This window comes from Chiloscyllium plagiosum, chromosome 28 (genome assembly GCF_004010195.1).
Source record: "Chiloscyllium plagiosum isolate BGI_BamShark_2017 chromosome 28, ASM401019v2, whole genome shotgun sequence".
Lineage (NCBI taxonomy): Eukaryota > Metazoa > Chordata > Chondrichthyes > Orectolobiformes > Hemiscylliidae > Chiloscyllium > Chiloscyllium plagiosum.
This window is the reverse complement of record NC_057737.1, coordinates 8,388,981-8,416,796: the sequence shown is the minus strand read 5'-3', so window position 1 is coordinate 8,416,796 and position 27,816 is coordinate 8,388,981. Positions and strand designations below refer to the sequence as shown.

Genomic DNA, 27,816 nt, shown 5'->3' with positions numbered 1-27,816 from the left:
CGCATTTGGGGGCGGGGCCTCACTCTCTGTGTGCTGCTGATGTCTCCTGAACGGGGAGCAGACTTTAAAAACTCAGAGCCCCAGCGGAAAGGCATTTAATCGATTAACCGCATTTGGGGGCGGGGCCTCACTCTCTGTGTGCTGCTGATGTCTCCTGAACGGGGAGCAGACTTTAAAAACTCAGAGCCCCAGCGGAAAGGCATTTAATCGATTAACCGAATACTTGATTATCCAAACGAAATAGGACCCGCCCATCATGTTCGGATAATCGAGGTTCCCCTATATATGCTTCCTTCTTTTTCTTAACCAAACCCTCAATTTCTTTAGTCATCCAGCATTCTCTGCACCTACCAGCCTTCCCTTTCATCCTGACAGGAATATACTTTCTCTGGATTCTCGTTATCTCATTTCTGAAGGCTTCTCATTTTCCATTCGTCCCTTTACCTGCAAATGCCTGCCCCCAATCAGCTTTCAAATGTTCTTGCCTAATACTGTCAAAATTGGCTTTTCTCCAAATTAGAACTTTAACTTTTAGATCTGGTCTATCCTTTTCCAGCACTATTTTAGATCTAATCGAATTATGGTCGCTGGCCCCAAAGTGCTCCCCCACTGACACCTCAGTTACTTGCCCTGCCTTATTTCCCAAGAGTAGGTGAAGTTTTGCACCTTCTCTAGTAGGTACATCCACATACTGGATCAGAAAATTGTCTTGTACACACTTAAATTCCTCTCCATCTAAACCCTTAACACTATGGCAGTCCCAGTCTATGTTTGGAAAGTTAAAATCATCTACCACAACCACCCTTTTATTCTTACAGATAACAGATAACTGAAATCTCCTTACAAATTTGTTTTTCAATTTTCCTCTGACTATTAGTGGGTGTATAATCCAACGCAATAAGGTGGACATCCCTTTCTTATTTGTGAGTTCCACCTAAATAACTTCCCTGAATGTATTTCCAGGAATATTCTCCTTCAGTACAGCTATGATTGCTATCCCTTATCAAAAACACCCTCCACACCACCAAACCTCCCTCTCTATCCTTCCTGTAGCATTTGTATCCTGGAACATTAAGCTGCCAGTCCTGCCCATCCCTGAGCCATGTTTCTGTAATTGCTATGTTATCCCAGTCCCACGTTCCTAACCATGAGGTCATCTGCCTTCCCTGTTAGGCTCTTGCATTAGAATAAATGCAGTTTAATTTATTAGTCCTGCGTGCCTTGACTGTTTGACTCGCTTCTGTTTTTGACTGTACCAGTCTCAGATTGATCTCTTTCCTCACTATCTCCAACTTTTCTCCCTTCCTATAACTACAATTCATCACATCGCCTTGTTCTTGTAAATTCCTCATTGCCTCTAACTGTCTGTCCAACCGATCCACTTGATCTGATAGTAGCTCCTGGACCTCCTAGTCATTAGCACCAAACTCCAACCTTTGGGTTTCTCTACCTTGAATATCAGGACTGATGAGTCAGCAATTTTCCCACAGAATTGGCTGTGCCAAGATTTACAAAAAAAATGATGACTGAACCTCAAACCACTGCATTATGGGAGTGCAAGTGCCCAGCAGGTCACTTGTTAAAGAGAACACAGAGTCCATCCTTCACCCGGTGTCCAGGTCTAGGTGAACACCAGTCAGCAGCAATATTAAAGAGTCACTCATTCAAAAAGCTTTGGTAGAAGTTCTGAGAAACAAAATAATTAACTGCCGATGATTTATATGCAGAAATCTTGCCAAAGCTTTCAATCCTAATTATGGATGATCCAACTCTTACAGCTCTGAAAAAGCGATAGTTAAAAATTAATCATGATCAGAAGATTTAGTTGAAAAATAGCTTCAAAGTAATGACCATATTCTACATCAGAAGGGGAGATAGAGATGGATGGTGAGGGGAATGGGAATGGGTCTGTGTGGCACCCAATGGATGTTAATGTGGTCGGAGCATGGAGACAGAACAATATAGACAAGAGAAATAAAACAGCTGTTTTTTTTTCCCTTTGTAATGGAGGATTGGACAAATGGACCTCTCAATGCAAATAAGCTCTGGAAATGTTGCCCAGTCAAGTGAGAGAAATGATGATGCGTTCCTGAGGAAAATAAGGGGATTGATACCCATCAACTTCTGGCAAGAAGTGAAACCTCTATCAAGACTGGCTGGGCCAGTGGTGAGTTTACACCCAATAACATTCTATTATATCATTCATCATTATTTTCAATTAACCCACTCAGGCAGGTTATAGCACCCCTCTGGGACAGGTGGGGCTTGAACTCAGACCTTCTGGCTCAGAGGTAGGGACATTAACACTGTGTTACAAAGACCCCATTTCATATTATTCATACTCTGGTCTCTCCTGAAATATTTCAAATGGTGGATAAAACCAATTTCTTTTCTAATCAATTTATTCAGGATTGCTGTCCCACGCCTCTGGGACAGGTGGGCCCTGAACCCAGGCCTCCTGGACCAGAGGTATGGACACAATGATTGTATTACAAGACCCCAGTTTGACATTGTTCATAGGCTGCTCTTAGCTGAAATGTATTGATTTGTAGATAAATCTAATTTTTTATCACCTCCTTCAATGAATTGAACCTCCTTCAGCTCAAATCACTGCACCCACATGTATAAGCTGTTTCCGTTAGCTCTGATTGATTCAATCACCCTCATTAATTATAAAGTTTCTGTCACTGATTTCATTTCTAGAGAATCATTTTTTAAATAAAATCCACAGCAATACCCATGGTTCCTCCACAAGCCCCTACCTTACAGGCGAAAAACGTCACCTTGATTGAAAGACTATTATTTATTATTTGGGTATCCTGATGTTGAAATCTGTCATCACTGAATTATTTGCCTGAGTTGACTTTTCCATTTCCCTTCATGACCTTGAAGACCTCACTGATATCAATTTAAATCCTATCAGCTCTTTGAAGAGGAAAGGACAATTGTTTCAAATTCAGTTTAATTCTAGCAAAAGTATGAAATAAATTGTTCAAAGTGAATGGTCAGTATATGCTATTTATAATTTATTTTTCTTTGACAGTGTCTGACAGAGCTAATGACACTCCTAATAAGTATTGTCAGCTCTGCGTTCTGTGGGCATTTAGGAAAAATTGAATTGGATGCAGTCAGTCTTGCTACAGCGGTGAGTTTATGTTAAAAATGTGCTCATTTATTGATCCTAATGTTTAGATTAGATTCCCTACAGTGTGGAAACAGGCCATTCGGTCCAACAAGTCCACACCGACCCTCCAAAGAGTAGCCTATTTCCCTCTGACGAATGTACCTAACACTTATGGGTGATTTAGCAAGGCCAATCCACCTGACCTGCACATCTTTGGACTGTAGGAGGAAACTGGAGCACTCGGAGGAAACTCACGCAGACACGGGGCGAATGTTCAAACTCCACACAGTCACCCGAGGCGGGAATCGAACTCAGGTCCCTGGCGCTGTGAGGCTGCAGTGCTAACCACTGACCCACCATACCACCCCCTCCTGTATGTCTCCTGTATAAAATAGTGATGAAGTTGCACTGCTTCCTATCAGTGCCAAGCTCAGTGCCGTCACCAGCTGATGAACTGCTTCTTGTGAAAAAGCCTGGTCTCTACCTGCTGCTCTCAATGGAAGGGCAACTGGAGACCAGCAGCTGCTTCAGTGGCCCCCCCAGGTTAAAGACCAGGAACATCCAGCTCATCACCATTCTCGATGAGCCATCCTGGAAGTCCCATGGGTGTGGGGGACATTAGGTGAGGGCGAGATTGGGCTCTGTCTTAATGCCCTACATGGGGAGATCACCCTCTGGCAGTCACTTGGCTGACACGGGAGTCACTGGTCACTTGTATCAGGCTCTCAGCGGCTGGGGAGGGTCTTGAAATGTTACCAACAATAACACCAGCTTTCATTATGGAGCAGCTTTAACACACCAACACCTCCCAAGGAACCTTACCGGATCATTAACAGACACAAACAAGATGGCACCAAGTTATGGGTGGGATGTTCTGAGGAGGGTTGGTGCACAATTTGATGGGCCGAATAGCCTCTGTCTGCAATGTAGGGACTCCATCATCCCCTGTCTGACATGTGAGGACTGGTCATTTTTGAAGGCATCCACAGGCTGTCGATGGAAGCATCACATGGAGCTGTAATAAAATCAACAACAGCCTGCATTGATGTAGTACCTCTTAGATAGAAACAATCCCAAGGCATGTGACTCGATCAGACAAAGAAAAAATTGACACTGAGACAAAGTGACACTAGGATAGAGGACTAAAATTCAGATCAAAAAGATGAGCTTTACCTTGTGTCTGTAAAGGAGAGGGGGGGCGTGGGCAGAGAGGACAATCACAAAGACAGGGTGTTTTAAGATGGAAATTTCACAACCTGTGTCCTGTCAGCTAAAAAGACAAGCACCAAGGGAAGGAAGTGGGTGATTCATTAAAAATCAGAATAGGAGAAAAGCAGGGCACCTGGAGAGCTGTGGGGGATCAAACAGGTTACAGAAAGAGGTAAGAGTGAGATTAAAAAACCATTATACACTACGGTAAAAATTCTAACTATGAGGCATTGCCAATAATTAGTAGCCAATGCATTTTAATAAATGATTGCAACATTTAAAAGGCATTTGGATGGGTATATGAATAGGAAGGATTTGGAGGGATATGGGCCGGATGCTGGCAGGTGGGACTAGATTGGATTGGGATATCTGGTCAACATGGACCGGTTGGACCGAAGGGTCTGTTTCCATGCTGTACATCTCTATGACTCTATATAAATAGTTGTATATAAACTCTGTTTTATGCTGTAGCATATCAGCTTCCAGTTGTAAGTTTGCTCGCTGAGCTGGAAGGTTTGTTTTCAGACATTTTGTCACTATGCTAGGTAACATCATCAGTGAGCCTCTGGCGAAGCACTGGTGTTATGTCCCACTTTCTATTAGTGTGTCTTGGTCTCTTAAAATGGGTGATCTCATTTCCAGTTCGCTTTCTCAGAGGTTGGTAAATGGAGTCCAAATCAATGTGTTTATTGATGGAGTTCTGGTTTGAATGCCAGGCCTCCAGGAATTGCCGTGTGTGTCTCTGTTTAGCCTGTCTCAGGATGGATGTGTCAAAGTGGTATTCTTCTTAGTCTGTCTGCTGATTCTTAAACAACCCAAACAAGCAGACTCAACACACCCAGAAGCTCGAGCCACACTAACGTACATCAAAGATATCTCAGAGATGACTACCAGACTACTCCAATCCCTTGGCATCATGGTAGCCCTCAAACCTACCAACAGACAGCTACTGATGAAGTCTAGATTAGAGTGGTGCTGGAAAAGCACAGCAGTTCAGGCAGCATCCGAGGAGCAGTAAAATTGACGTTTCGGGCAAAAGCTCTTCATCAGGAATACAGCTGTATTCCTGATGAAGGACTTTTGCCCGAAACGTCGATTTTACTGCTCCTCGGATGCTGCCTGACCTGCTGTGCTTTTCCAGCACCACTCTAATCTAGACTCTGGTTCCCAGCATCTGCAGTCATTGTTTTTACCTAGCTACTGATGAACCTAAGGGACCCTATACTAACAACCAGCAAAACAAATGTCATTTACAAAATACCCTGCAAGGACTATAACAAACACTACATTGGACAGACGGATAGGAAACTAGCCACCAGGATACACGAATACCAATTAGCCACCAAAAGACATGACCAACTCTCACTAATATCCTTATACACAGACAAAGAAGGACACTAATTTGACTGGGATGACACATCCATCCTAGGACAGGCTAAACAGAAACACACACAGGAATTCCTAGAGGCCTAGCATTCAAACCAGAACTCCATCAATAAACACATTGATTTGGACCCTGTTTACCAACCGCTGAGAAAAAGAACCAGAAATGATATCACCCACGACAACAGACCAAGACACACAAATAGAAAGTGGGTCACTAACACCAGTGCTTCAGTGGAGGCTCACTGATGATGTTATCTAGTATGGTGACGAAACCTTCCAGCTCAGCGCACAAACTTACAACTTGAACCTCAACCTGAGATACATATCTTCTCAAAAATCACAAACATGTTGGTTTCCTCCAGGGTGATCCTCCTAAATACTTTCTTTCTATTTTTGTTTTTGAACAGTCAGTAACTGTATTAGGTATCTCCATAGGTGTTGGATTGTCTACAGCGTGTGATACATTCATATCTCAGGTAGGTGCAGCTAACTGCACATTGTACAAGGGAAAGTGATGCCCTCTCAACAGTTATCATCGAAGAATAACCTTTAAATTCTGTGCTTTAGGAAAATCCACACCCGTGCAAATGTGAGCTGCTTGCTCCAAGGAAGTAAGAAAAAAAGCAAATTACTGCAGATGCTGGAATCTGGAACCAAAAGAGAAAATGCTGGAAAATCTCAGCAGGTCTGGCAGCATCTGTAAGGAGAGAAAAGAGCTGACGTTTCAAGTCTAACTGACCCTTTGTCAAAGTTAGACTTGAAACATCAACTCTTTTCTCTCCTTACAGATGCTGCCAGACCTGCTGAGACAATCCCTGGTCTGCCCTGAGTGTGTTGACCTTAGTCATTGCAAGTCTGCCCCAATTGGCTTCAACAATTCTGAGCTATAGATAGTAAAGAACAAAGAACAATACAGCATAGGAACAGGCCCTTCAGCCCATCAAAACTGAGCCAACACACAATGCCTTTTGAAACTACGACCTTTTGGCTCTACACTACCTTTGTCTGTCTATACCCTGTGTATTCATATGTTTGTCAAACTAATCCAGGAGTCCTGAACTAACAGGATGATGAGTATAAATTTCAGCTTTGGAGGTGATGTAAGACAGAAACATCCAAAACAGGAGCAGGAGTTGGCCAGTCAGCCCATCGCTCCATCATACAATATGATTACAACTGATAGTCTAACTCAGCCCCCCGTTCCTGCTTTCTCCCCATACCCTTTGATCCTTTTAGCCATAAGATCTACATCTAACTCCTTGAAAATATTCAATGTTTTGCCCTCAAATGCTTCCTGTGGCAGTGAATTCCACAGACTCACTGCTCTCCCCATCTCAATCCTAAATGGCCCACCCCATATCCTTAGACTGTGACCCCTGGTTCTGGACTCCCTGGTCATTGGGAAAGTCCTTCCTGTGTTTATCCTGTCTAGTCCTGTTAGAATTGTATAGGATTCCATGAGATTCACCTTCATTCTTCTAAACTCCAGTGAATACATACCTAGCTGATCCAGTATTTCCTCATACAACAGTCCTGCCAACCCGGGAATCAGTCTGGGAAAGCTTTACTGCATTCCTCTGTAGCCAGAACATTCTTCCTCAGATAAGGAGGCCAAAACTACACACAATGACCAGACAAAAAAGCCGATACAGTTAGTTTCTGGGTTGTGAAAGGGTTCCACTCTGGAGTCCATCTTTGAGTTGATTTATATGCAAATTGGAACACAATACAGAGCAATATAAAGCCAAAGTTTGTAAGTATAGAAATGTTCATACATCTAGTCTTTAAAATTATGTGTATGGGATCACATTTATAAGTTCAGGAGCCAATGGCCTGGTGGTTTAATCAGTAGACTATTAATCCAGAAAGACCGCTAAAGTTCTGAGGACTGTCATGGCTGATAGCATAATTTTAATTGAATAAAAAAGGTCTGGAATTAAGAATCTACTGATGACCGTGGAGCCATTACCGATTATCAGGAGAACCTATTCGGCTCACTAATGTCCTTTAGGAAAGGTAGTCTACCACCCTCACCTAGGAGAAAGTGAGGACTGCAAATGATGGAGATCAGAGTCAAAAAGTGTGGTGCTGGAAAAGCACAGCCGGTCAGGCAGCATCCGAGGATCAGGAGAGTCGATGTTTCAAGTTTAAGCGCTTCATCAAGAATGTTCATCCTCACCCAGCTTGGCCTACATGTGACTCCAGACCCACACCAATGAGTGGCTTTGAGGAGAACTTGCAGGTAGTGATGTTCCCATGTATCTGCTGCCCTTGTCCTTCTAGTGGTCATCAATTTGGAAGGTGGTGTCTGAGGATCTTTCATGAATTTGTACAGTGCATCCTGTAGATAATACACACTGCTGCGACTGAGCGTCAGTGGTGGAGGGAGTGGATGCTTGTGCAAGTGAGAAAAAAGTATGAGCGCTCGTAAGTCGGATGTTTGCAAATCAGGAACACCCGTAATAAATTCTTTGGAAGAAATTTAAAAGAACATAATAACCAGTGTTCTGAAAACCTGAAAGGAATAGATATGGCTAGCACACAATCTAACTGGCTGTGGACACAGAATTAAGAGATGCTGAAATGACAAGTTAAAATGATCAAGACTTGGCTTTCAAATACTTATCCCCAACCAAGAGAGACTATCTGGACTGGTCTCACCTCAGCTGTTAATATTTTGTTGATTAACAGTTAAGAAAGAATCTGATAGCTGTTTAGACTGACGGTTATACGCTGAAGTCTAGATAGAGGTATTTGAAATGTATTGACAAAGAAGCAGTTGCTTGAAGTGTACATAATATGTTTCAGATTCATTGTGGTTTCAACAAACAACATTCCTGATGAAGAGCTCAAAACGTCGACTCGCCTGCTCCTCGGATGCTACCTGACTGGCTGTGCTTTTCTAGCACCACACTTTCTGACTCTGAGCGCATGTTAAGTGATGAACAGGAATGGTTTACATTAGTTCTAATCTGGCTTTGGTTGAGGGATAGAAGTATTTTAATTATCTTTTGATTTGCAATGTTGCTGCAGTCGTTATAGAGAAGTACTGTCTATTTGATAGTGATGTAACAGTTAATATTGATCCAATTTACTTTTACAAATCCTTTATGTTTACTTCCAGACGTATGGCAGTAAGAACCTGAAGCGAATTGGAGTGATTCTTCAAAGAGGGATTCTCATTCTCCTGATCGTCTGCTTCCCCTGCTGGGCTCTCTTCATCAACATTGAGCACATTTTATTGGCTTTCAAACAGTCTCCTGCAGTAGCCAAGTGAGAACCTTGTCCATTTCTCATTTGCAATTTTATTCCATCTTGCAGGTATCCTGACCAGCCACATAATGAAGGAACTTGCTCCCTTACATATATCAACAATGTGGTGGTGCTGGTGTTGGACTGGGGTGGACAAAGTCAAAGTCACAGGACACCAGGTTATAGTCCAACAGATTTATTTCAAATCAAAAGCTTTCGGAGTGCTGTCCTTTGTCAGATAAAGGGACACTTCATCTGATGAAAGAGCAGCGCTCAGAAAGCTTGTGATTTCAAATAAACCTGTTGGACTATATTAATGGGATGTTGTAAATCATTTACAGTTCACATTAATAGCTTCAATCAGGAGAGCGAAACCATGGTAACTAAATTAGCAGGCAACACCAAGCTAGATAAGAAAGTGCGTGGTGAAGAAGACATGAGGAGATTGTGCTTGGATATGGATAGGTTGAGCAAGGGGGCAAACATCTGGCAGATTGTGATAAAATGTGAAGTTGTACACTTTGGCAGGAAGAATTAAAATAAAGTGTATCATTTAAAGGGAGAATTACTGCAGAATTCCGAGTTGTAGAGGGATTAAGATGTCCTGATACATGAAACAGAAAAAGTTAGTATGCCGATACAGCACATTATCAGGAAGTCTAAGAGAATGCTTTCCTGCACTACAAGAGGAATTGAACCTAAAAGTGCCGTTGTTATGTTTCAGTTATACTTGGCATTGGTGAGACCACATCTCGTGCACCATGTATGTTTTAAGTCTCCTTATTTAAGGAGGGATGCAAATGTATTGGAGGTGGTTCAGAGGAGGTTTATTAAATTGTTACATGGAAATTGGTTTGTCTTATGAGGAAATGTTGGACAGGTAGGGATTATTCCCACTAGAGTTTAGAAGAGTGAGGGGTTACTTGATGGAACCTGAAAGAACTTGACAAAGGGGCTATGGAATGTATGTTTCCTCTTGTGGGTAAGTCCAGAACTAGAGGGCTCTGATTTAAAATTTGGAACACTCTGCCAGGACAGAGATGAGGAGAATTTGCTTCTCCCAAAGCATTGTGTGCCTTTGGACCTCAGCCTCTGAGGCTGGGCCATTGAATATGTTTGAGATAAAAGTTGAAAGATTTTTGTTAAGTAGGGAGTCAATGGTTACTGGAAGTAGATGGGATTATGGCATTCAAAACGCAGAGAGATCAGCCATGATCTTAATGAATGGCAGAGCAGGCTCTAGGGGCTTAATGGTCTGCTGCTCCTATTTTGTATGTTCCCATTAGACTACAAAACAAATGTTAATTGCTTGCCTGGACCAATGTTATGCCAGACCAAATAACAGCAGAAACATCAGTGTTGCCTCAGGTCAATCTCCAAAGCACCATTCTGTGTTTTGCCTAGCAGTCTGACTGTGACTCGACAATGTAGTAGATCTTACCTACAGCCTCATTGACTCATATGTGCTTCATGTGTTGCTGGAAAAGCGCAGCAGGTCAGGCAGCATCCAGGGAACAGGAGAATCGACGTTTCGGGCATAAGCCCTTCTTCAGGAATGGCTTTCCTGAAGAAGGGCTTATGCCCGAAACGTCGATTCTCCTGTTCCCTGGATGCTGCCTGACCTGCTGCGCTTTTCCAGCAACACATTTTCAGCTCTGATCTCCAGCATCTGCAGACCTCACTTTCTCCTCATATGTGCTTCATGACAGAGTTTGAATTTACCATTGGTGAGAGGTGGCGAAGCTCTATGTTTTGATTATGATGAACAGTATCACTTATTTTTCTTGCAGGTTAACACAAAGCTATGTGATGATATTCATCCCTGGTCTTCCTGTAAGTAAATCATTATCGATAGCGAACACGCATGCTGACAGATCAATAGACAGCAAAAGTCATTCATTACCCAAAATGTAGACAGTGGGTCCACCTGTGACTAACTGGATAGATCCATTAAACCAACCTGATCAGGTCAGTTTGACCAACCGGGGAGGCCACAAATGGGAGGCATAATGACCGCTGCCCTATTTGGGAGATGATGGCTGTGTGATATTGTGACTGGATTAGTCATCTACAGAGTCAGGTAACGTTCCAAAGATCTGTATTCCAAATCCACCAGGGCAGATGCTGAAATTGGAGTTCAGTAAAAGAAAACTGCTGGATCCATAAGATCTCTTGTGGCACAGTGGTAGTATCCCTATCTCTGGAGTAGGAGGCCTAGGTTCATGTCTCATCTGCTCCACATGTGTTGTAATATTGATTAAACTATCTTTGACTGATAACCCATGGCTTGGTGCTACAAGAAGTCTTAAGCCAACCAAAGACTTGCTATAGAGCTCCAGCACTTCACCGAGATGCTGTACGTTTTATCAGTGCCTTAAACCAATGCCGTTACATTCACATTGAGAGGGTGATCTGGAGTGTCTCAAGGTGGTGTGAGTTAGTGCATATGCTGAGGCTGCTTGCTTATAACTCTAAGTAAGGCTGTTCGATTTCTTAGATACCATAACACTCCTTTGTATAGAAGGTTCTCGAATACAGCTCACTAATGTCGTGCCTAACCCCTCTTGCTTCACATTCTCATCCTCAGCTGGTAACTTCTCTCTTACTTATTGCATCATTGTGATTTGCATAAATCCCATTCCACCACTGCCTTCTCCACCATGAACTGCTACACCCCCTGTAGGGAGAGCTCTTGGGGTGCAGAACAAAGAACAAAGAAAATTACAACACAGGGACAGGTCCTTTGGCCCTCCAAGCCTGCACCAATCCAAATCCCCTATCTAAGCCTGTCGCCTATTTTCTAAGGAGCTGTATTCCTCTGCTCTCTGCCCATCCATATCTGTCTAGATACATCTTAAATGATGCAATCATGCCAGCCTCTACCACCTATGCTGGCAACGCGTTCCAGGCACCCACCACCCTCTGCATAAAGAACTTTCCGCACATAGCTCCCCTAAATTTTCCCCCCTCACCTTGAACTCGTGACCCCTAGTAATTGAGTCCCCCACTCTGGGGAGAAAGGTTCTTGCTCTACACCTTGTCTATATCTCTCATGCTTTTGTAAACCTCAATCAAGTCACCCCTCAAACTCCTTCTTTCTAATGAAAATAATCCTAATCTACTCAATTTTTCTTCATAGCTAGCATCCTCCATACCAGGCAATATCCTGGTGAACCGCTGCACCCTCTCCAAAGCATCCACATCCTTTTGATAACGTGGCAACCAGAACTATATGCAGTATTCCAAATGTGGCCAAACCAAAGTCTTACACAACTGTAACATGACCTCCAACTCTTGTACTGAATACCACATCCGATGAAGGAAAGCATGCCGTATGCCTTCTTGACCACTCTACTGACCTGCATTGCCACCTTCAGGGAACACTCAGATCTCACTGTACATCAATTTTCTCCAGGGCATTTCCATTTACCATATGGTGCAGTCTAGCATTTGATCTTCCAAAGTGTATCACCTTGCACTTGCCCAGATTGAACTCCATCTGCCAATTCTCTGCCCAACTCTCCAATCTATCTGTATTCTGCTGTATTCTCTGACAGTCCCCTTCACATTACTTTGGTTTTCAGTTTTGGTGAATGAGCAAGGGCCATCAGATAGCAGATGACACTAAGTAATCTTAGTGTCATCTGCAAACTTGTTAATCAGACGACCTATACCTTCCTCCAGATTATTTATGTAGATCACAAACAATAGTAGTCCCAGCACGGATCTCTGCGGGACACCACTGATCACAGGTCTCCATTTTGAGAAACTCCCTTCCACTACTACTTTCAGTCTCCTGTTGCCCAACCAGTTCTCTATCCCTCTAGCTGGTACACACTGGACACCATGCAACTTCACTTTCTCCATCAGCCTACTATGGGGAATCTTATCAAATGCCTTACTAAAGTCCATGTATATGACATCTACAGCCCTTCCCTTATCAATCAATTTGTCACTTCCTCAAAGAATTCTATTAAGTTGGTAAGACTTTACCTTCCCTGCACAAAGCCATGTTGCCTATCACTGGGAATAGATCCTATCCCTCCATATATTCTTCAGCAGCTTCCCTACCATTGACATCAAGCTCACCAGTCTATCCTTGCTACCTTTCTTAAACAAGGAGACAACATTAGCAAATTTCCAGTCCTCCTGGACCTCACCCATGCTCAAGCATGCTGCAAAGACATCTGTTAAGGCGCCAGCTATTTCCTTTCTTGCCTCCCTCAGTTATCTGGGATAGATCCCATCCGGACCTGGGGACTTGTCCACTTTAATGCCTTTTAGAATACCCAACACTCCTCCCTCCTTATGCCAAATTGACCGAGAGTAATCAAACATCTACCCCGAACCTCAACATCAGTCAGGTCTTCTCCTCGGTGAATACTGACGCAAAGTATTCATTAAGAATCTCACCCATTTTCTCTGACTCCACATATAACTTTACTCTTTTGTCCTTGAGTGGGCCAACCCTTTCTCTGGTTACCCTTTTACTCCTCATATATGAATAAAAGGCTTTGGGACTTTCCTTAACCCTGTTTGCTAAAGATATTTCATGGCCCCTTTTAGTTCTTTTAATTCCTCATTTCAGATTGGTCCTATTTTCCCGATATTCTTCCAAAGCTTCATCTGTTTTCAGTCACGTAGACCTTATGTATGCTTCCTTTTTCCTCTTAGCTAGTCTCACAATTTCACCTGTCATCCATGGTACCCTAATTTTGCCATTTCTATCCCTCATACTCCCAGGAACATGCAGTGGTAGTGTCCCTACCTGTCAGCCAGGAGGCTCAGGTTCATGTCCCACATCTCCAAAGGTGTGTCCGAACATCTCTGAACAGATTGATTAGGAAAATATCAGAAAGAAATGAGTCACCCCCTGATGGACATAGTCTGACAACGTGAAGCCATAACAATCCAATCCCAACTCAACAGTAATGAATTATGCAAATGATATTGCAGCCAAAACAATGAATTTCATTTGAAATAGTCAATACAGCAAAGATAACTTACACAAATGTCTCTACACTACTCCCAGTAAATATGCGGTCCCACTGCAGTTTGAAATTCTCTAACCACTGCCTTTTGTGTGTATATTTTTATTTTCCCACTCACTTGAAGCCCCTTCCTTTAAAAAAAAAATCTACTTTTAACTTGTTTTCTATGTTTGCAACACTTTGCCTATGAGGGTTTCAGGTTTTGGTGTGATCTTTCTGAATTCTGAGCTAATTCTTTAAATGTTTGTCATTGGTGACCCTACCCATGAGGTATTTCAAATTAATTCCTAAATCTAACTTAGCTGACTTTCACCTCATATGGTTTACTTTGTCTCAGTTTAAGCTTCATTTGAAGTTCAAGTTTCACAACATTGCATTCAAACTTGACATAAAGTTTCATCATAATCATGATCACTCTTCCCTGAGGCTAATTATAGTAGAGTTGTTAATTTATCCTTGGTCTGCTGATTTATCTGAAAGTCTGATAGTGTAGCACTCTCCCAGCTGCATGTCAGCCTAGATTCTTGTGTTTGAGTTTCTAAAATGGGACTTGAAGCCACAACCTGCTGACCAACAAGTAAAAGTGCTAACTAGCTCAGTAATGTGTATTTGGATTTTTCAAGTTCTGGGCTGCTATAGCTTGGACCATTGGGCATAATTCCAATGCAGTTCTGATTCAAAACTTCAAAGGAATATGAGTGTAGATTTCTTTACCATTTCAACAGTGATGGACACATTGTCCACTCCTAACTATTTTCAATATTCTTTCTTAGGCAGCGTTTCTTTATACCTTAGAGGTCAAATACCTTCAGAACCAGGTAAAGTCAATAAATGTGGAAGTGTGGATGAAATTACTTTAATAAATAAGGGGTTGGCTAACGTGGATGGCTGGTTTGTAATATAGAGAGACACCAACTGTATGGGTTCAATTCTCACACTGGCTGAGGTTACCATGAAGGACTCTCCTTCTCAACCTCTCCCCCCGCCTGAGGTGTGATGGCCTTTAGGTTAAACCAGCGCCAGGCACCTCTGTCCAATGAGACAGCAGCCCCACGGTCCAGGAGGTCTATGGTGACTTCTCTAATAGATCACAATACAATATCATTAGGGAACCATTGGTTTTGATTTCCTGTTGACCAATTGCAATTCAGTAGTTGATTCAAATCATTTCATGAGCAAATTGGATAAAAGGTGACTAAACTTAAAAAGATTTCTGGGCCAGTATGTAGTCTTTGTGTCAAACAGAAAGCTTCATTTAACGTGATCAACGTATCCTTCAGTACTTTTCAATTGAATTGGCTTATCTGCTTTTACCTTAAACGTGTCAGTACTAATCCCCTCAAAATTGTGGCTAAGTGAATATTAGTGGTTTCCCAGCCCAAAGGGATTGAATGGGAATGTTACCACTTCCTTTGCCTGCACAGTAATCATGGTGGAGTTCAATGTGAATCTAGAAACTGCTTAATTTTCATTCCACGGAAATAAAGGGTTAAAAATCAGTTGGTTTCCATCTTGCTCTGCTTTGACAGATTGTCACTGAGACTATGAATGTAAAATTACTACAGTGTATCTTTGTATTTTTTAAGTTAGCATATCAGTTTCCAGCTGATTCTCGGAAGAAACACCTCAGCATTAACATTTTGATGCTCAATTCTCCCATTGGCTGATGTCTGACCTTCTTTCAGTTTGTTCTCAGGACATGAGCAATAGTTAAAAAAAAACACGTTCAATGCCCACACCGAGATGACGGTAAGCCTTTTCTTGCAGTCTGTGTAGTCCTTGTGCTTCCTTGAGGATGGAAATTCGAAGCTATTGACCACCAGGACAATGAAGGACCAAGTCTCCAGGATGGTGTGGGGCGAGAGGAAGGGTGCACAGGATGGTCTTCTCATTATGTTGTTATCCTAGTGTTTGTTTTTATGGCAGAGGCATTGCTATGGCTGTTCTATCAAACAGAAGCTGGATGTGTATCTGCAATGCATCCTACAGATGCTACGGATCCTATAGATGCATACATACAGCTGCTACCTTTACATGTTGACAGTGCTAACGCAGGTAGAAGCTGAGTCAAGAGAAACATATAAAGCACTTATTCAATATTCCACTAGATTCAAGACATTCAGACTCTGGAGAGGATTTGAGAGAATTGCTGACCTATTGTCCAATTTGCCTTGTCCTCATGGTGCTGACATGACCGGTGTGGTTAATTGGTGGTGAGCTCTAAGACTTATAGAGCATGCACACATGCACCCATTAAGGTACAAACCCTCAAAGGAAGAATTCAGACATTCCCATGTTGTTGGTTTGTTGGGGGATGTTGAAGGTCTTGCATATCAGCGACATAGCAGCCTATTGTCTGAAAGCAGTGAATTAAAATCTCCTGCATTCTGGAAACCACAATGATAGGTAGAGTAGCTCCCTGAAGCACTTACATTTGGTGATTCAACTGCAAATGTGGGCAATTTCACAGATTCCCTACATTGTAGAAGGAGACCATTCAGCCCATCGAGTCCACACTCCGAAGAGCATCCCACCCAGACCTACACCCCTACTCTATCCCTTCAACCCTGCATTTCTCATGGCTAATCCACCTAGCCTGCACACTATGTGCAATTTAGCGTAGCCAGTCCACCTGACCTGCACAAGTTTGGACCATGGGCAAGACCAGAGCTTGCAGAGGAAACCCACACAGACACAGGGAGATTGTACAAACTCCACAGTTGCCCGAAGGTGGAATTGAACTCGGGTTCCGGTGCTGTAAGGCAGCAATGCTAACACTGTGCTGCCAATTTGTCCACACCTACAATCACAGATGTTCCAGCAATGGGTCTGATCTAAATGAGGCTGAAGTTATTCACTTGATTTTGGAGGAAGGAAAGATATCACAAACATTGGCATTGGGAGAACAATTGCAGTCTGTCTTCCCTCCATCTTGGCACCATGTTATTGGTGTACTGGTGAGCAATTCCATGAATAACTGTATCGTTTTGTTCCCAGGGGATCATCCTGCCTCAGATTATCATTGGTTTCTTAACTAACATCTTCAATGCTGTCATCAATTACCTCTTGCTATTTGTGCTGATGCTAGGAGTGCCGTAAGTAGCATAAACCTTTCATTTCAAAGAGAATCTGTTCAATGAAAGTGTTGTGGAGTGATGTTGTAGACATTATTTGAAACTGCCTTTATTTTTGCAAACGTCTTGCTGTTTTCCAGGGGCTCAGCAGCTGCAAATGTGGCTTCTCAGTACTGTCAAGTGATTTTCCTATTTGTATACATTCGATGGAAAAAGTTGCATGAGAAGACTTGGGAAGGTAGGACTTGGGGGAATATCACACTTTGCGCAATGGTATGAAATGGCCAATATCCAATTGTCCACCAGATATACACTTTGTCCGATTCCCCTTCCCAATGAAACCTATGAAGAGAAACATTGGACAGGGTATCTGATTCTCCCTCCTTGTAAAACTCTCACTTGCTTGAAGCTCCTTATTTATTGATCAGTTTCCTGTTTTCTGTCTCTGGTTCTACCCTCCCTTTCTGCTTCATGCTGTGTTACATTCCTATGGATGCTGCCAACGTCTTGCCAACCATGGACCATGTTTCCTGTTCGAGTCTCGACAGGGAAGGTCAACAGGCTACAGACCACGGAGGAGATCACAGGCAAATGTATCCCTACAGAACTGCGCTGCTATAATTTCCATAAAGCACTCCCTGTGAGTGCTGTTCCTCACACATTATATAATCACCCCTAACAGTGACACATTTCATGGCTAAAGGACCCAGAGGAAAATCCTCGGGGTCAGTTTGAAAACTGAGTTGAGTTGGATGATAATAATGTGCTTTATTTTTGGTCTGCCCTATCTTCCTTTCTGTTTATGTGCTTCTCAGGTGCTTTCTGCGCTGTGTTAGTAACTCCATTGTTGTCTCTGTAGGATGGTCCACTGACTGCCTGCAGGAATGGGGTCCCTTTCTACGGCTGGCGGTTCCCAGCATGGTCATGATGTGTATCGAATGGTGGTCTTTTCATATTGGAACGTTCCTTGTAGGTAAATAAACGACCTCATTGCTAAAGAAAAAAATCATACCTTCCACTATATTAGAGGCCCAGTAATAAACTGGTAATATTTCAGGATTAATAGCTCGGAGGATGGAGGTAGAGACAACGATTGGAGGGTAACTCGATGTGGGCGTTCACTCCCAAGACAAAACAAAAACACAAGAAATTGGTTTGCCTTCTGTTGAAATGTTTATTCCACATTTTTTCTTTGTCTCTGCAAATGTTAGTTTGCTTTAATAAAGTTGAAATTTCTATTTGTTCTTTCTTGCTTGCAGGGTTAATTAATGAAGTTCAACTTGGAGCCCAGTCTATTATTTTTCAGATTACCACAATAGCGTACAGGGTGAGGATGAAATTCTGTCAAAGTATATTACTTACATGCTTAACAGCGTTTTTAACTAAAGCAATAATTCAAAAAGGGAAGAAAAGTACTCTTTACAACATGGCTAAGGCACCAAATTAAGGGTGAACTTTTTCCTTTTTTACCTGCACCTGAATTAATTTGTTATTGATAACTGTATACTTGAAAAGTCACCAAAAGGTATGCAAAGGAGGCCATTCAGCACATTTTGTCTGCAGTGGGTCTAGCTCTTCAGCTCCTGCAGTCTTCACTAATCAGATTGCTTTCCCCTTCATCATATGGTTTTATGTTCTTCTTTTTCTAATACTTATACAATTCCATTTTAAATCAGGTTAGGGCTTCTTCCTCTCTGTCAATAGCTCTTTACGTTATAGAACTCCATGTTCCAATAGCCCTCTGCGTGTTTCTTGTAACCTAACTGCTTTGTCCTTCATGTCTGGATAAAGAGGTAGCACCGAAATAACCCTAGGGCTTTAACAGCATCAAACTGGCACCCATCTGGATCATTCACATCATTTTCAACCAGTCATCGAGATGCTAAAGTGAAAGAGCTTCCTAGTACCTCACTTCACTCTTCAACAATAATAATATTTTTATAAAGTGTATTTCCCAATAGACCCCACAGGAGCAATATCCATCATTATTTGTTAAAGAGATATCAGGACAAATGACCAGGAGCTTTGTCAAAATGTGGGAGTTTTAAACAGTGTCTTGGAACATAGTTAAAAATCATACAACACCAGGTTATAGTCCAACAGGTTTAATTGGAAGCACACTAGCTTTCGGAGCGACACTCCATCAGGTGATAGTGGAGGGCTCAATCCTAACACAGAATTTATAGCAAAAATTTACTAATTTTTATTATTGCTATAAATTCTGTGTTAGGATTGAGCCCTTCACTATCACCTGATGAAGGAGCATCGCTCCGAAAGCTAGTGTGCTTCCAATTAAACGTGTGGGACTATAACCTGGTGTTGTGTGATTTTTAACTTTGTACACCCCGGTCCAACACCAGCATCTCCAAATCTTGGAACATAGAACAGCACAGGACAGTACGGGCCCCTTGGCCCAAGATGTTGCACCAAGCATTTATCTGAATCTAAGATCAACTTAAAATGGTGATTCCCAAATTTTAGTCCATGGACAATTGGTAATGTATGACTGTCCTCCATGTGATCCCTGCGCTAGTCCACAATATACGTCACTGAAGCCAGTACATTGACAGAGCAGTTCCTTTCCGATTATGTTAGAGGGAAGAGAATAGTACACAATTAACTATTGCTGTTCTTGCTTTACAGATCTCTGTAGGGTACTGTGTATCTGCGACTATTCATGTGGGGAATGCACTGGGCGCCGGTAATCCACAACAGGCTGTAAACTATGCAAAAATCGCTTTATTATGCATTGGTGAGTCTCTGCAGTTTAAACTGATAAGGGATTCCATATGTTGGCTCACGTAACATATACACAGGTGTTTAGGCTTTTATTAATTAACTGACTAACTGATTTTTTTGATTGTGACTGACGGTGACTGGACTGACAGTGACTGGACTGACAGTGACTGGACTGACAGTGACTGGACTGACAGTGACTGTGACGGACAGTGACTGACGGGGACTGACGGGGACTGACAGTGACTGACGGTGACTGGACTGACAGTGACTGGACTGACAGTGACTGGACTGACAGTGACTGATGGTGACTGTGACGGACAGTGACTGATGGTGACTGTGACGGACAGTGACTGACGGGGACTGACGGGGACTGACGGGGACTGGACTGACGGGGACTGACGGGGACTGGACTGACAGAGACTGACGGTGACAGTGACTGACAGTGACTGACGGTGACAGTGACTGACAGTGACTGACAGTGACTGGACTGACAGTGACTGACAGTGACTGGACTGACGGGGACTGACGGGGACTGACGGGGACTGGACTGACAGTGACTGACAGTGACTGACAGTGACTGACAGTGACTGATAGTGATGACGGTGACTGTGACTGACAGTGACTGACAGTGACTGGACTGACAGTGACTGACGGGGACTGACGGGGACTGGACTGACAGTGACTGACGGTGACTGACGGTGACTGGACTGACGGTAACTGTGACTGACAGTGACTGACGGTGACTGGACTGACAGTGACTGGTGGTGACAGTGACTGACGGTGACTGGACTTACTGTGACTGGACTTACTGTGACTGGACTTACTGTGACTGACAGTGACTGACTGACAGTGACTGACTGACAGTGACTGACTGACAGCGACTGACTGACAGCGACTGACTGACAGCGACTGTGACTGACAGCGACTGTGACTGACAGCGACTGTGACTGACAGCGACTGGACTGACAGCGACTGGACTGACAGCGACTGGACTGACAGCGACTGACAGTGACAGCGACTGATGGTGACAGCGACTGACGGTGACAGCGACTGACGGTGACTGGACTTACTGTGACTGACAGTGACTGTGACTGACAGTGACTGGACTGACAGTGACTGGACTGACAGTGACAGTGACTGGACTGACGGTGACTGTGACTGGACTGACGGTGACTGTGACCGATGGTGACTGACAGTGACTGGACTGACGGTGACAGTGACTGGACTGACGGTGACTGTGACTGGACTGACGGTGACAGTGACCGATGGTGACTGACAGTGACTGGACTGACAGTGACAGTGACTGGACTGACGGTGACTGTGACTGGACTGACGGTGACAGTGACCGATGGTGACTGACAGTGACAGCGACTGACGGTGACAGCGACTGACGGTGACAGCGACTGGACTGACAGGGACTGGACTGACAGGGACTGGACTGACAGGGACTGACTGTGACTGGACTGACAGTGACTGGACTGACAGTGACTGATGGTGACTGTGACTGATGGTGACTGGACTGACAGTGACTGATGGTGACTGTGACTGACGGTGACTGGACTGACTGTGACTGACAGTGACTGGACTGACTGTGACTGACGGTGACTGGACTGACTGTGACTGACGGTGACTGGACTGACAGTGACTGACGGTGACTGGACTGACTGTGATTGATGGTGACATAGCTGTGGAATGTTTCAGGGAACAGCTCTAGTACACATGCACCAAACAACCTCACCACCCTGTGGCCAACCACTTCAACTCTCCCTCCCACTCCCCCCAAGGGCATGCCAGTCCTGGGCCTCCTCCACCGCCAAATCAAAGCCACCCGATGTCCGGAGGAATAACGGCTCATCTTCTGCCTTGGGACCCTCCAACCACATGGGATCAACATTGATTTCACCAGTTACCTGATTTCCCCTTCCCCTACCTCATCCCAGATCCAACCTTCCTCTTGACCTGTCCATCATCCTTCCCACCCATCCGCTTCACCCTCCATGCTGACCTATCACCAATACCCCATACCTTCATTTACCTATCGCCTTCCCAGAACCCTTCCCCCAGCCCCACAGCTCCCTTCCTATTTATCTCTCAGTGCCCCCGTCTCCCCACCATTCCTGATGAAGGGCTTAAGCCCGAAACGTCGACTCTCCTGCTCCTCAGATGCTGCCTGATCGGCTGTGCTTTTCCAGCACCACACTCTCGACTCTGATCTCCAGCATCTGCAGTCCTCACATTCTCTTGACCATGACTGACTGACTAAGTTGGAGACCTTCATTTACGAGAACATGACAGGTCATCTTGCTGTCTTAAATAGAAAGTACCAAGCTGACATCTGTGCAGTGTAACTACAGAACTCACTAAATTGTGAATAATCAAATAACGTAATCCTCACAATCGATTAAATGCTCTCACCTTTTACGTCCATCCAGAGGGTCTAGCTTCTGTCTGAGATACAGGTTTCTGGGCGTCAGCATCTTCCATTACCTTCCGAATTGGTCCTTCTTTGTTTATGAGCCAAGACAGTAATTGGTGTGAGCTATTTGATTGCAGGAATTATCATAGCTGAGCCCCAATTCTGTCCTAACCTCATGTCTACACACAAGACATTTCCACGAAGCATTTAAAAACAGTCTACTAGTTCTAGGATTGCAATATCACAATCGACATTGCATTTCGTCCTCTTGGTTTCCCTGGGAAAGTGTTGGGGCTGCCACAATGATGTTCAACAGGAAACCCTGGATTCTGACCCAGTGACTATGACAAAGTTTAAGCCAGGATGGTGTGAGAGTTGGATGGCCATTTGCTGGTGATGGTGTCTCTGGCTGTGGCAGCAGCAGCAGGAGGTGGAGACACTGCTGAGTAACACTAGCAGCTTGCTATATTGTCCAGATTCTACACATTGCAGTCACAATGTAGAAACAGCGAAAATGGTGAGAGTTCAGTCTGACACCAGGGGAACAATCAATTATTAAAAAGTGCTGAGTGTTGTTGTGGCTATATCTGGGGACTGGTAAGTGTTCGATCACACCCTTGATTTGAGCAGATAATGGAGAGGCTTTAATAACCAGGTAGCCCACTCACTGCTGTGTTCTCCGAACCAAGGTTTTAACATAATTACAGAAACTATGTGTGTGGGTAATGGCAAACTTCCAGGAACCATTCAACAATGGTCTTGCCACCAAAGGTCACAGGGACCTGGCTGGAAGTCCTATCCTTGAGATAGTGATTAACCTGGCACTTCTGTGGTGTAAACATTACCTGTCATTTACCAGGTCAAGGCTGGCTGTTATCCAGATCCTTGTGTAGGCTGCTTCATTATTGGAGAATTGTTAATGGAATTGCAAACTGAATAAAACCATCATCAGAGACCTCTCCTACTGACTGTGTAATGGAGCAGTAGGAAATGACTGGACTAAGATCTCGATGGAAAGCTGAGGATAAATGAAATCCTGGATATATTCCACTCCCTCTCACTCTGCCTCACATCGGGACACTGAGACCAATTGGATAATTTCTACTACCCCACACAATCCCCACTCCCAGCCAAGCCCTAGCCCAAATCAGCTAATTCATACCAAACTATGACTGAAGCTGTGTCATGCCCTGTAGATGCTGTGATGGATCCTTAAAATGATATTATAATCTCAATTCTCTCTATGTTTGCATGTTTGAATTTTGAGTTTGTGATATATTCATTTCCCTGTGCAAATGAAGGGTGAAATGATTAACTTATCAGTATTTCTGTGGTCATGGTGATTTCTTTTAAAGCAACTGGATAGAGATATGTTTTTCAGAGCTAATGAACTTTACTGTACATTAAGAGCTGAAAATGTGTTGTTGGAAAAGCGCAGCAGGTCAGGCAGCATCCAGGGAACAGGAGAATCGATGTTTCGGGCATGAGCCCTTCTTCAGGAATGTGCAAAGTGTGTCCTCGCATTTCCAACGCCCTTCCCCCAAGTCCCTCCTCCCTACCTTTTATCTTAGCCTGCTGGACACACTTTGCTCATTCCTGAAGAAGGGCTCATGCCCGAAACGTCGATTCTCCTGCTCCTTGGATGCTGCCTTACTGCTGCGCTTTTCCAGCAACATATTTTCGGCTCTGATCTCCAGCATCTGCAGTCCTCACTTTCTCCTTGTACATTAAGAGGGTTTACATCTGACAAGATAAACATCATGATTCCTGTTAGAAACTTTTGGTCTTACATTTTTTTAAGCTTAGGGGAAACAGTTTAAAAATAAAGGTGCTTTTTCTCTTAATTTCTGGTTAAGGCTGTTCTGCAGCAGCCCTTGGGTGAATATGACTGTTTAAAATCAATGGAAGAGAGGAGTTAGTAAAAATAACTTAGAACAATGAATATAAAATAGGGTCAGACAAGAAGCTTTTGAATAAACCCTGAAGAGGTTATTTGAAGCTGAGAAAGGTTAATCTCAGTTATATGCGAGCTGCAGGGAAGGATTATCTGGTTTTCTAGACTGGGAATTGAAGTCACAGCTCAGGGACATTTTCTTTCTCCAGAGAGCTGCTCTTAAAGCTGTGCTGGACATTCCTTTGAAAACACTGTTATGATTCCAACTCATGTTGCTGGAAAAGTCAGATCCCAGATTGAGATCCAGCTTGATAAATCATATTTTATTTTGCTTTGGTTTTAACCAGGGGGTATGTCACTGAAATACAATATCTCAAAGTGGCAGATTTTGTTTCAAAAGTAAAGCTAACGTTTATTAAACAAAAGAAATGAAAATGAAACACAATAAACTCATTTATATGCATATAACACTAATTCAAAGAGTTTTAAACAAAGTTAAAGTATAATTCATTCCTTTACAAGTTCTAAAACACCCCGAAAATTAAAGTTAATCCCTTATACAAGACACAACAACAATCCTTGTACAGTACTCATGTCAAAACCTCTTTTTCTAACACCTCAATTAGTTTAAGGTAGCTATACCTTTAGCTCCTAGACTGGAACATATATTGTGTGTGTATATCTATGTATCTGTGTATCTGCATATCTGTGTGCGTATGTGTGTGCGTATGTGTCTGTCCATGGAAGGACTTTGCAGAACTGCCTTAAACAAATTGAAAAAAAGAATTCTCTCTAAGCTATGGCTATATTCCTTAAGCTTAAAATAAACCTCCAGAAATTTCTAACACAAACCTTGAGTACAATTGTGCACTTTACTGGGTCACAAAAGCCTAAAATAAACATAAACCCATTTAGCTGCCAAGATAGACCTCACAAAGAAACTACAAATTTTAAGACAAGTTGGAGGAACAGTTTCAGTTAGAACCCTCACTGATTTTTGAAATATTTATTTTTATTCTTTTATCAATTTTGGTTTGGAACTGTCAATTGGGAATTGTGAGTGAAGGATGACCTTTGAACGTTGTGTAACAACTTGTGGGAAAAGGACAGACCAAACAAGTCTGTTTGTTTGTGAGGCCAGGCCTGGAGGTTAATTGCAGACTGATGGCTGATCTAAAGGATTCTCCTGTCTCCAACTCTGACACAGAAATTCCCTTTCCTTCCATCCTCACAGTTCCCTTTTCCTGCCTGTATTCCTTCAGCTTTCAAACCTATCCACCCTTATTCTTTGTCAGTCCCAATGAATTGTCACCAATCTGAAACATTGATTTTCTTTCTCCCTCCACAGTTGCTGCCTGGTTTGCTTAGCTTTCCTGACGTTTTGGTTTTTAATTAATATTTTATGTAGTGATTGGAGCCAGGTGGAACTCATTGACTAGGAGATCCTTGATTGGGGTTATTAACCTGAGCCAATCAGGGAGCCCCGTATAAACAGGAGATTCCTGATCTCCTCAGTTCGGGGACTGTCTCAGAGCTGGCTGGCCACAGCCAGTGTACTGTGCATGTGTAAACAAAGGGTGACTTGGTGACAGGATACCTGTACACAGAATGCTCAATGCCTGATCCTTGCCAAGTTAGTTGGTCTCAGATTAGATTTTGTTGAAACCCAACAACCTGGATTACCGAGGGCTGGGGAGGGGAGATCAGTCACTGTTACTGTTCCAGGGTGTGAGGTTGACAAGGGGAATGAGAGCAAATCAAACGACATTACCTCCTACCGCAGTCAAATGGTTGAAGGAAGAAGTTTGAACATAAAGCTGGAGGTACAATAGCCCGCCTTACTAGGTCGCAAAACTTTAGAACAAATAAAAACCCATTAGAGCAAGTTCAGGACAGGAATGGGCAGTGTCAGGTATCCACCAAACCGAATGCAGATAGAGAGGTTACACCAGGAAAAGTAGAGGGGAGATGGAGAGGTTCGAAATGAGAAAAAGGAAGAAATGGTGACTGGCAAATTTCTTCTAAAACATTATCTGGAGTTTTGAATAGATTTTGCTAACGAGACTTCTTTTTCCCCCACAGTGTGTATCTCCTTGATAAATTCGATGATATTTGGAGCAATAAGGACTGTGGTGGATCATGTCTTCACCAGTGACAAGTCAGTAAAAACAAACCTTCAAACCTAAACATTCATCAACACATATTCACCAACTCGTGTGAATGCTCTTTGCCAACCCTCTTTTCATTTTCCAGAGAAATTGTTCAACTGGTTGCATAAGTGATTCCACTATCTGCTACTTTTCATCTGTTTGATTCTATATCGGTGAGTATTTCAGGGTCTCAATGGTATAGCCAAAGAGGGGAGTGGTGTGAATTGATTGGGGTTTTTCAGATTACAACATATTGAATCGGGTATGTTTATGGAAGACTTTCCTCTGGGCGGGGCCAAAACTCAGCCATAAATAGAAGATGGTCACCAATAACTCCAATAGGGGATTCAGGAGAAATCACTTCAGCTGGAGGGCTGGTAACAATGTGGAACCTACCACCACATGGTGCTGTTGAGTTGAACAATTTCTCCTTAATTTAGATGGAAAATAAGGAGAACTAGGGAGAAAACTCTCCGCTGGCTGGAGTCATACCTAGCACAAAGGAAACACAGATGCTTCCCTCCTATAGAAACCACAGCACAGTCTACGTAATCACTGTGATTATGTTCTGTGTGTCTATTTTGCAGGGTGTATGTGGAGGAGTGTTAAGAGGAGCTGGAAGACAAAAACTAGGAGCTATCGGCAATCTGATTGGCTACTATCTAATTGGGTTTCCCATTGGAGTCTCTCTGATGTTTGCTGGAAAACTTGGTGTGTTTGGTATGAATTTTATTTGATTTTCCCCTTTGTTCTTTACCAGAAATGATTATATTCTGCCCACTCTCAGTAAAGTACTGAGGATATCATTCCATTTTGGGATCAGTGGAAGGACAATGACATTGTGATTGTTCCCCCATTGGGGTGCCATGTGAGTCTAACCAGCCCCTGTGTAGTTTCTGAGATCAATGTCACTCTGTGCCACTAGCTAGGGTACCATCCCCCCATGGCTAGTTCCATCTGTGACCATTGACATTGGAATATTGGCCAGAGGTGAGCATCAAGCTGGGCTGAGACAAGAGCCCAAACTCCACACATGGAAAATTCCAACATGGTGGATTGCGATTAGGAGTGGAATCCATAGGCTGGACCCCTCATGGCACAGATCCCACAGTGCTGAGGCTAAAGGTGGTCAAGTATAGCCATGAAGGCTGACACCAGTCATCCGATAAAGGTGAAGGGTTTCATAAATATGAGTGGAAGGAACACTTACCAGTCAGTGCTGTCCCCATACTCACTGCACCTTTGATATCTTGCAGGTCTCTGGTGTGGAATGCTCATTTGTGTGCTTTTACAGTTAGTTTTCTTTCTGACACTGATTTACAGAATCAACTGGAATAAAGCAGTATAGCCATGAAGGCTGACACCAGTCATCCGATAAAGGTGAAGGGTTTCATAAATATGAGTGGAAGGAACACTTACCAGTCGGTGCTGTCCCCATACTCACTGCACCTTTGATATGTTGCAGGTCTCTGGTGTGGAATGCTCATTTGTGTGCTTTTACAATTAGTTTTCTTTCTGACACTGATTTACAGAATCAACTGGAATAAAGCATCTGATGAGGTAAGAAAATAGAGGTGATTA

The 27,816-nt window shown here is 43.1% G+C and overlaps 1 protein-coding gene across 1 annotated transcript in view; it reads left to right on the top strand.

Moving 5' to 3' along the window:
• The window catches only part of LOC122563932 (multidrug and toxin extrusion protein 1-like), a 32,536-nt gene extending 4,959 nt beyond the window's left edge, over positions 1-27,577 (top strand). The window contains exons 2-16 of the mRNA XM_043718202.1: positions 2,011-2,167; positions 3,044-3,145; positions 6,127-6,195; positions 8,844-8,992; positions 10,762-10,804; positions 14,736-14,780; positions 16,960-17,057; positions 17,177-17,274; positions 17,896-18,009; positions 18,296-18,363; positions 19,680-19,788; positions 26,168-26,243; positions 26,339-26,408; positions 26,823-26,955; positions 27,492-27,577. Coding sequence (XP_043574137.1) covers positions 2,021-2,167; positions 3,044-3,145; positions 6,127-6,195; positions 8,844-8,992; positions 10,762-10,804; positions 14,736-14,780; positions 16,960-17,057; positions 17,177-17,274; positions 17,896-18,009; positions 18,296-18,363; positions 19,680-19,788; positions 26,168-26,243; positions 26,339-26,363 — 1,143 coding nt within the window. The 5' untranslated portion in view covers positions 2,011-2,020 and the 3' untranslated portion in view covers positions 26,364-26,408; positions 26,823-26,955; positions 27,492-27,577. The remainder of the gene's footprint in view (positions 1-2,010; positions 2,168-3,043; positions 3,146-6,126; positions 6,196-8,843; positions 8,993-10,761; positions 10,805-14,735; positions 14,781-16,959; positions 17,058-17,176; positions 17,275-17,895; positions 18,010-18,295; positions 18,364-19,679; positions 19,789-26,167; positions 26,244-26,338; positions 26,409-26,822; positions 26,956-27,491) is intronic.
• The last annotated feature ends 239 nt before the right edge of the window (positions 27,578-27,816 follow it).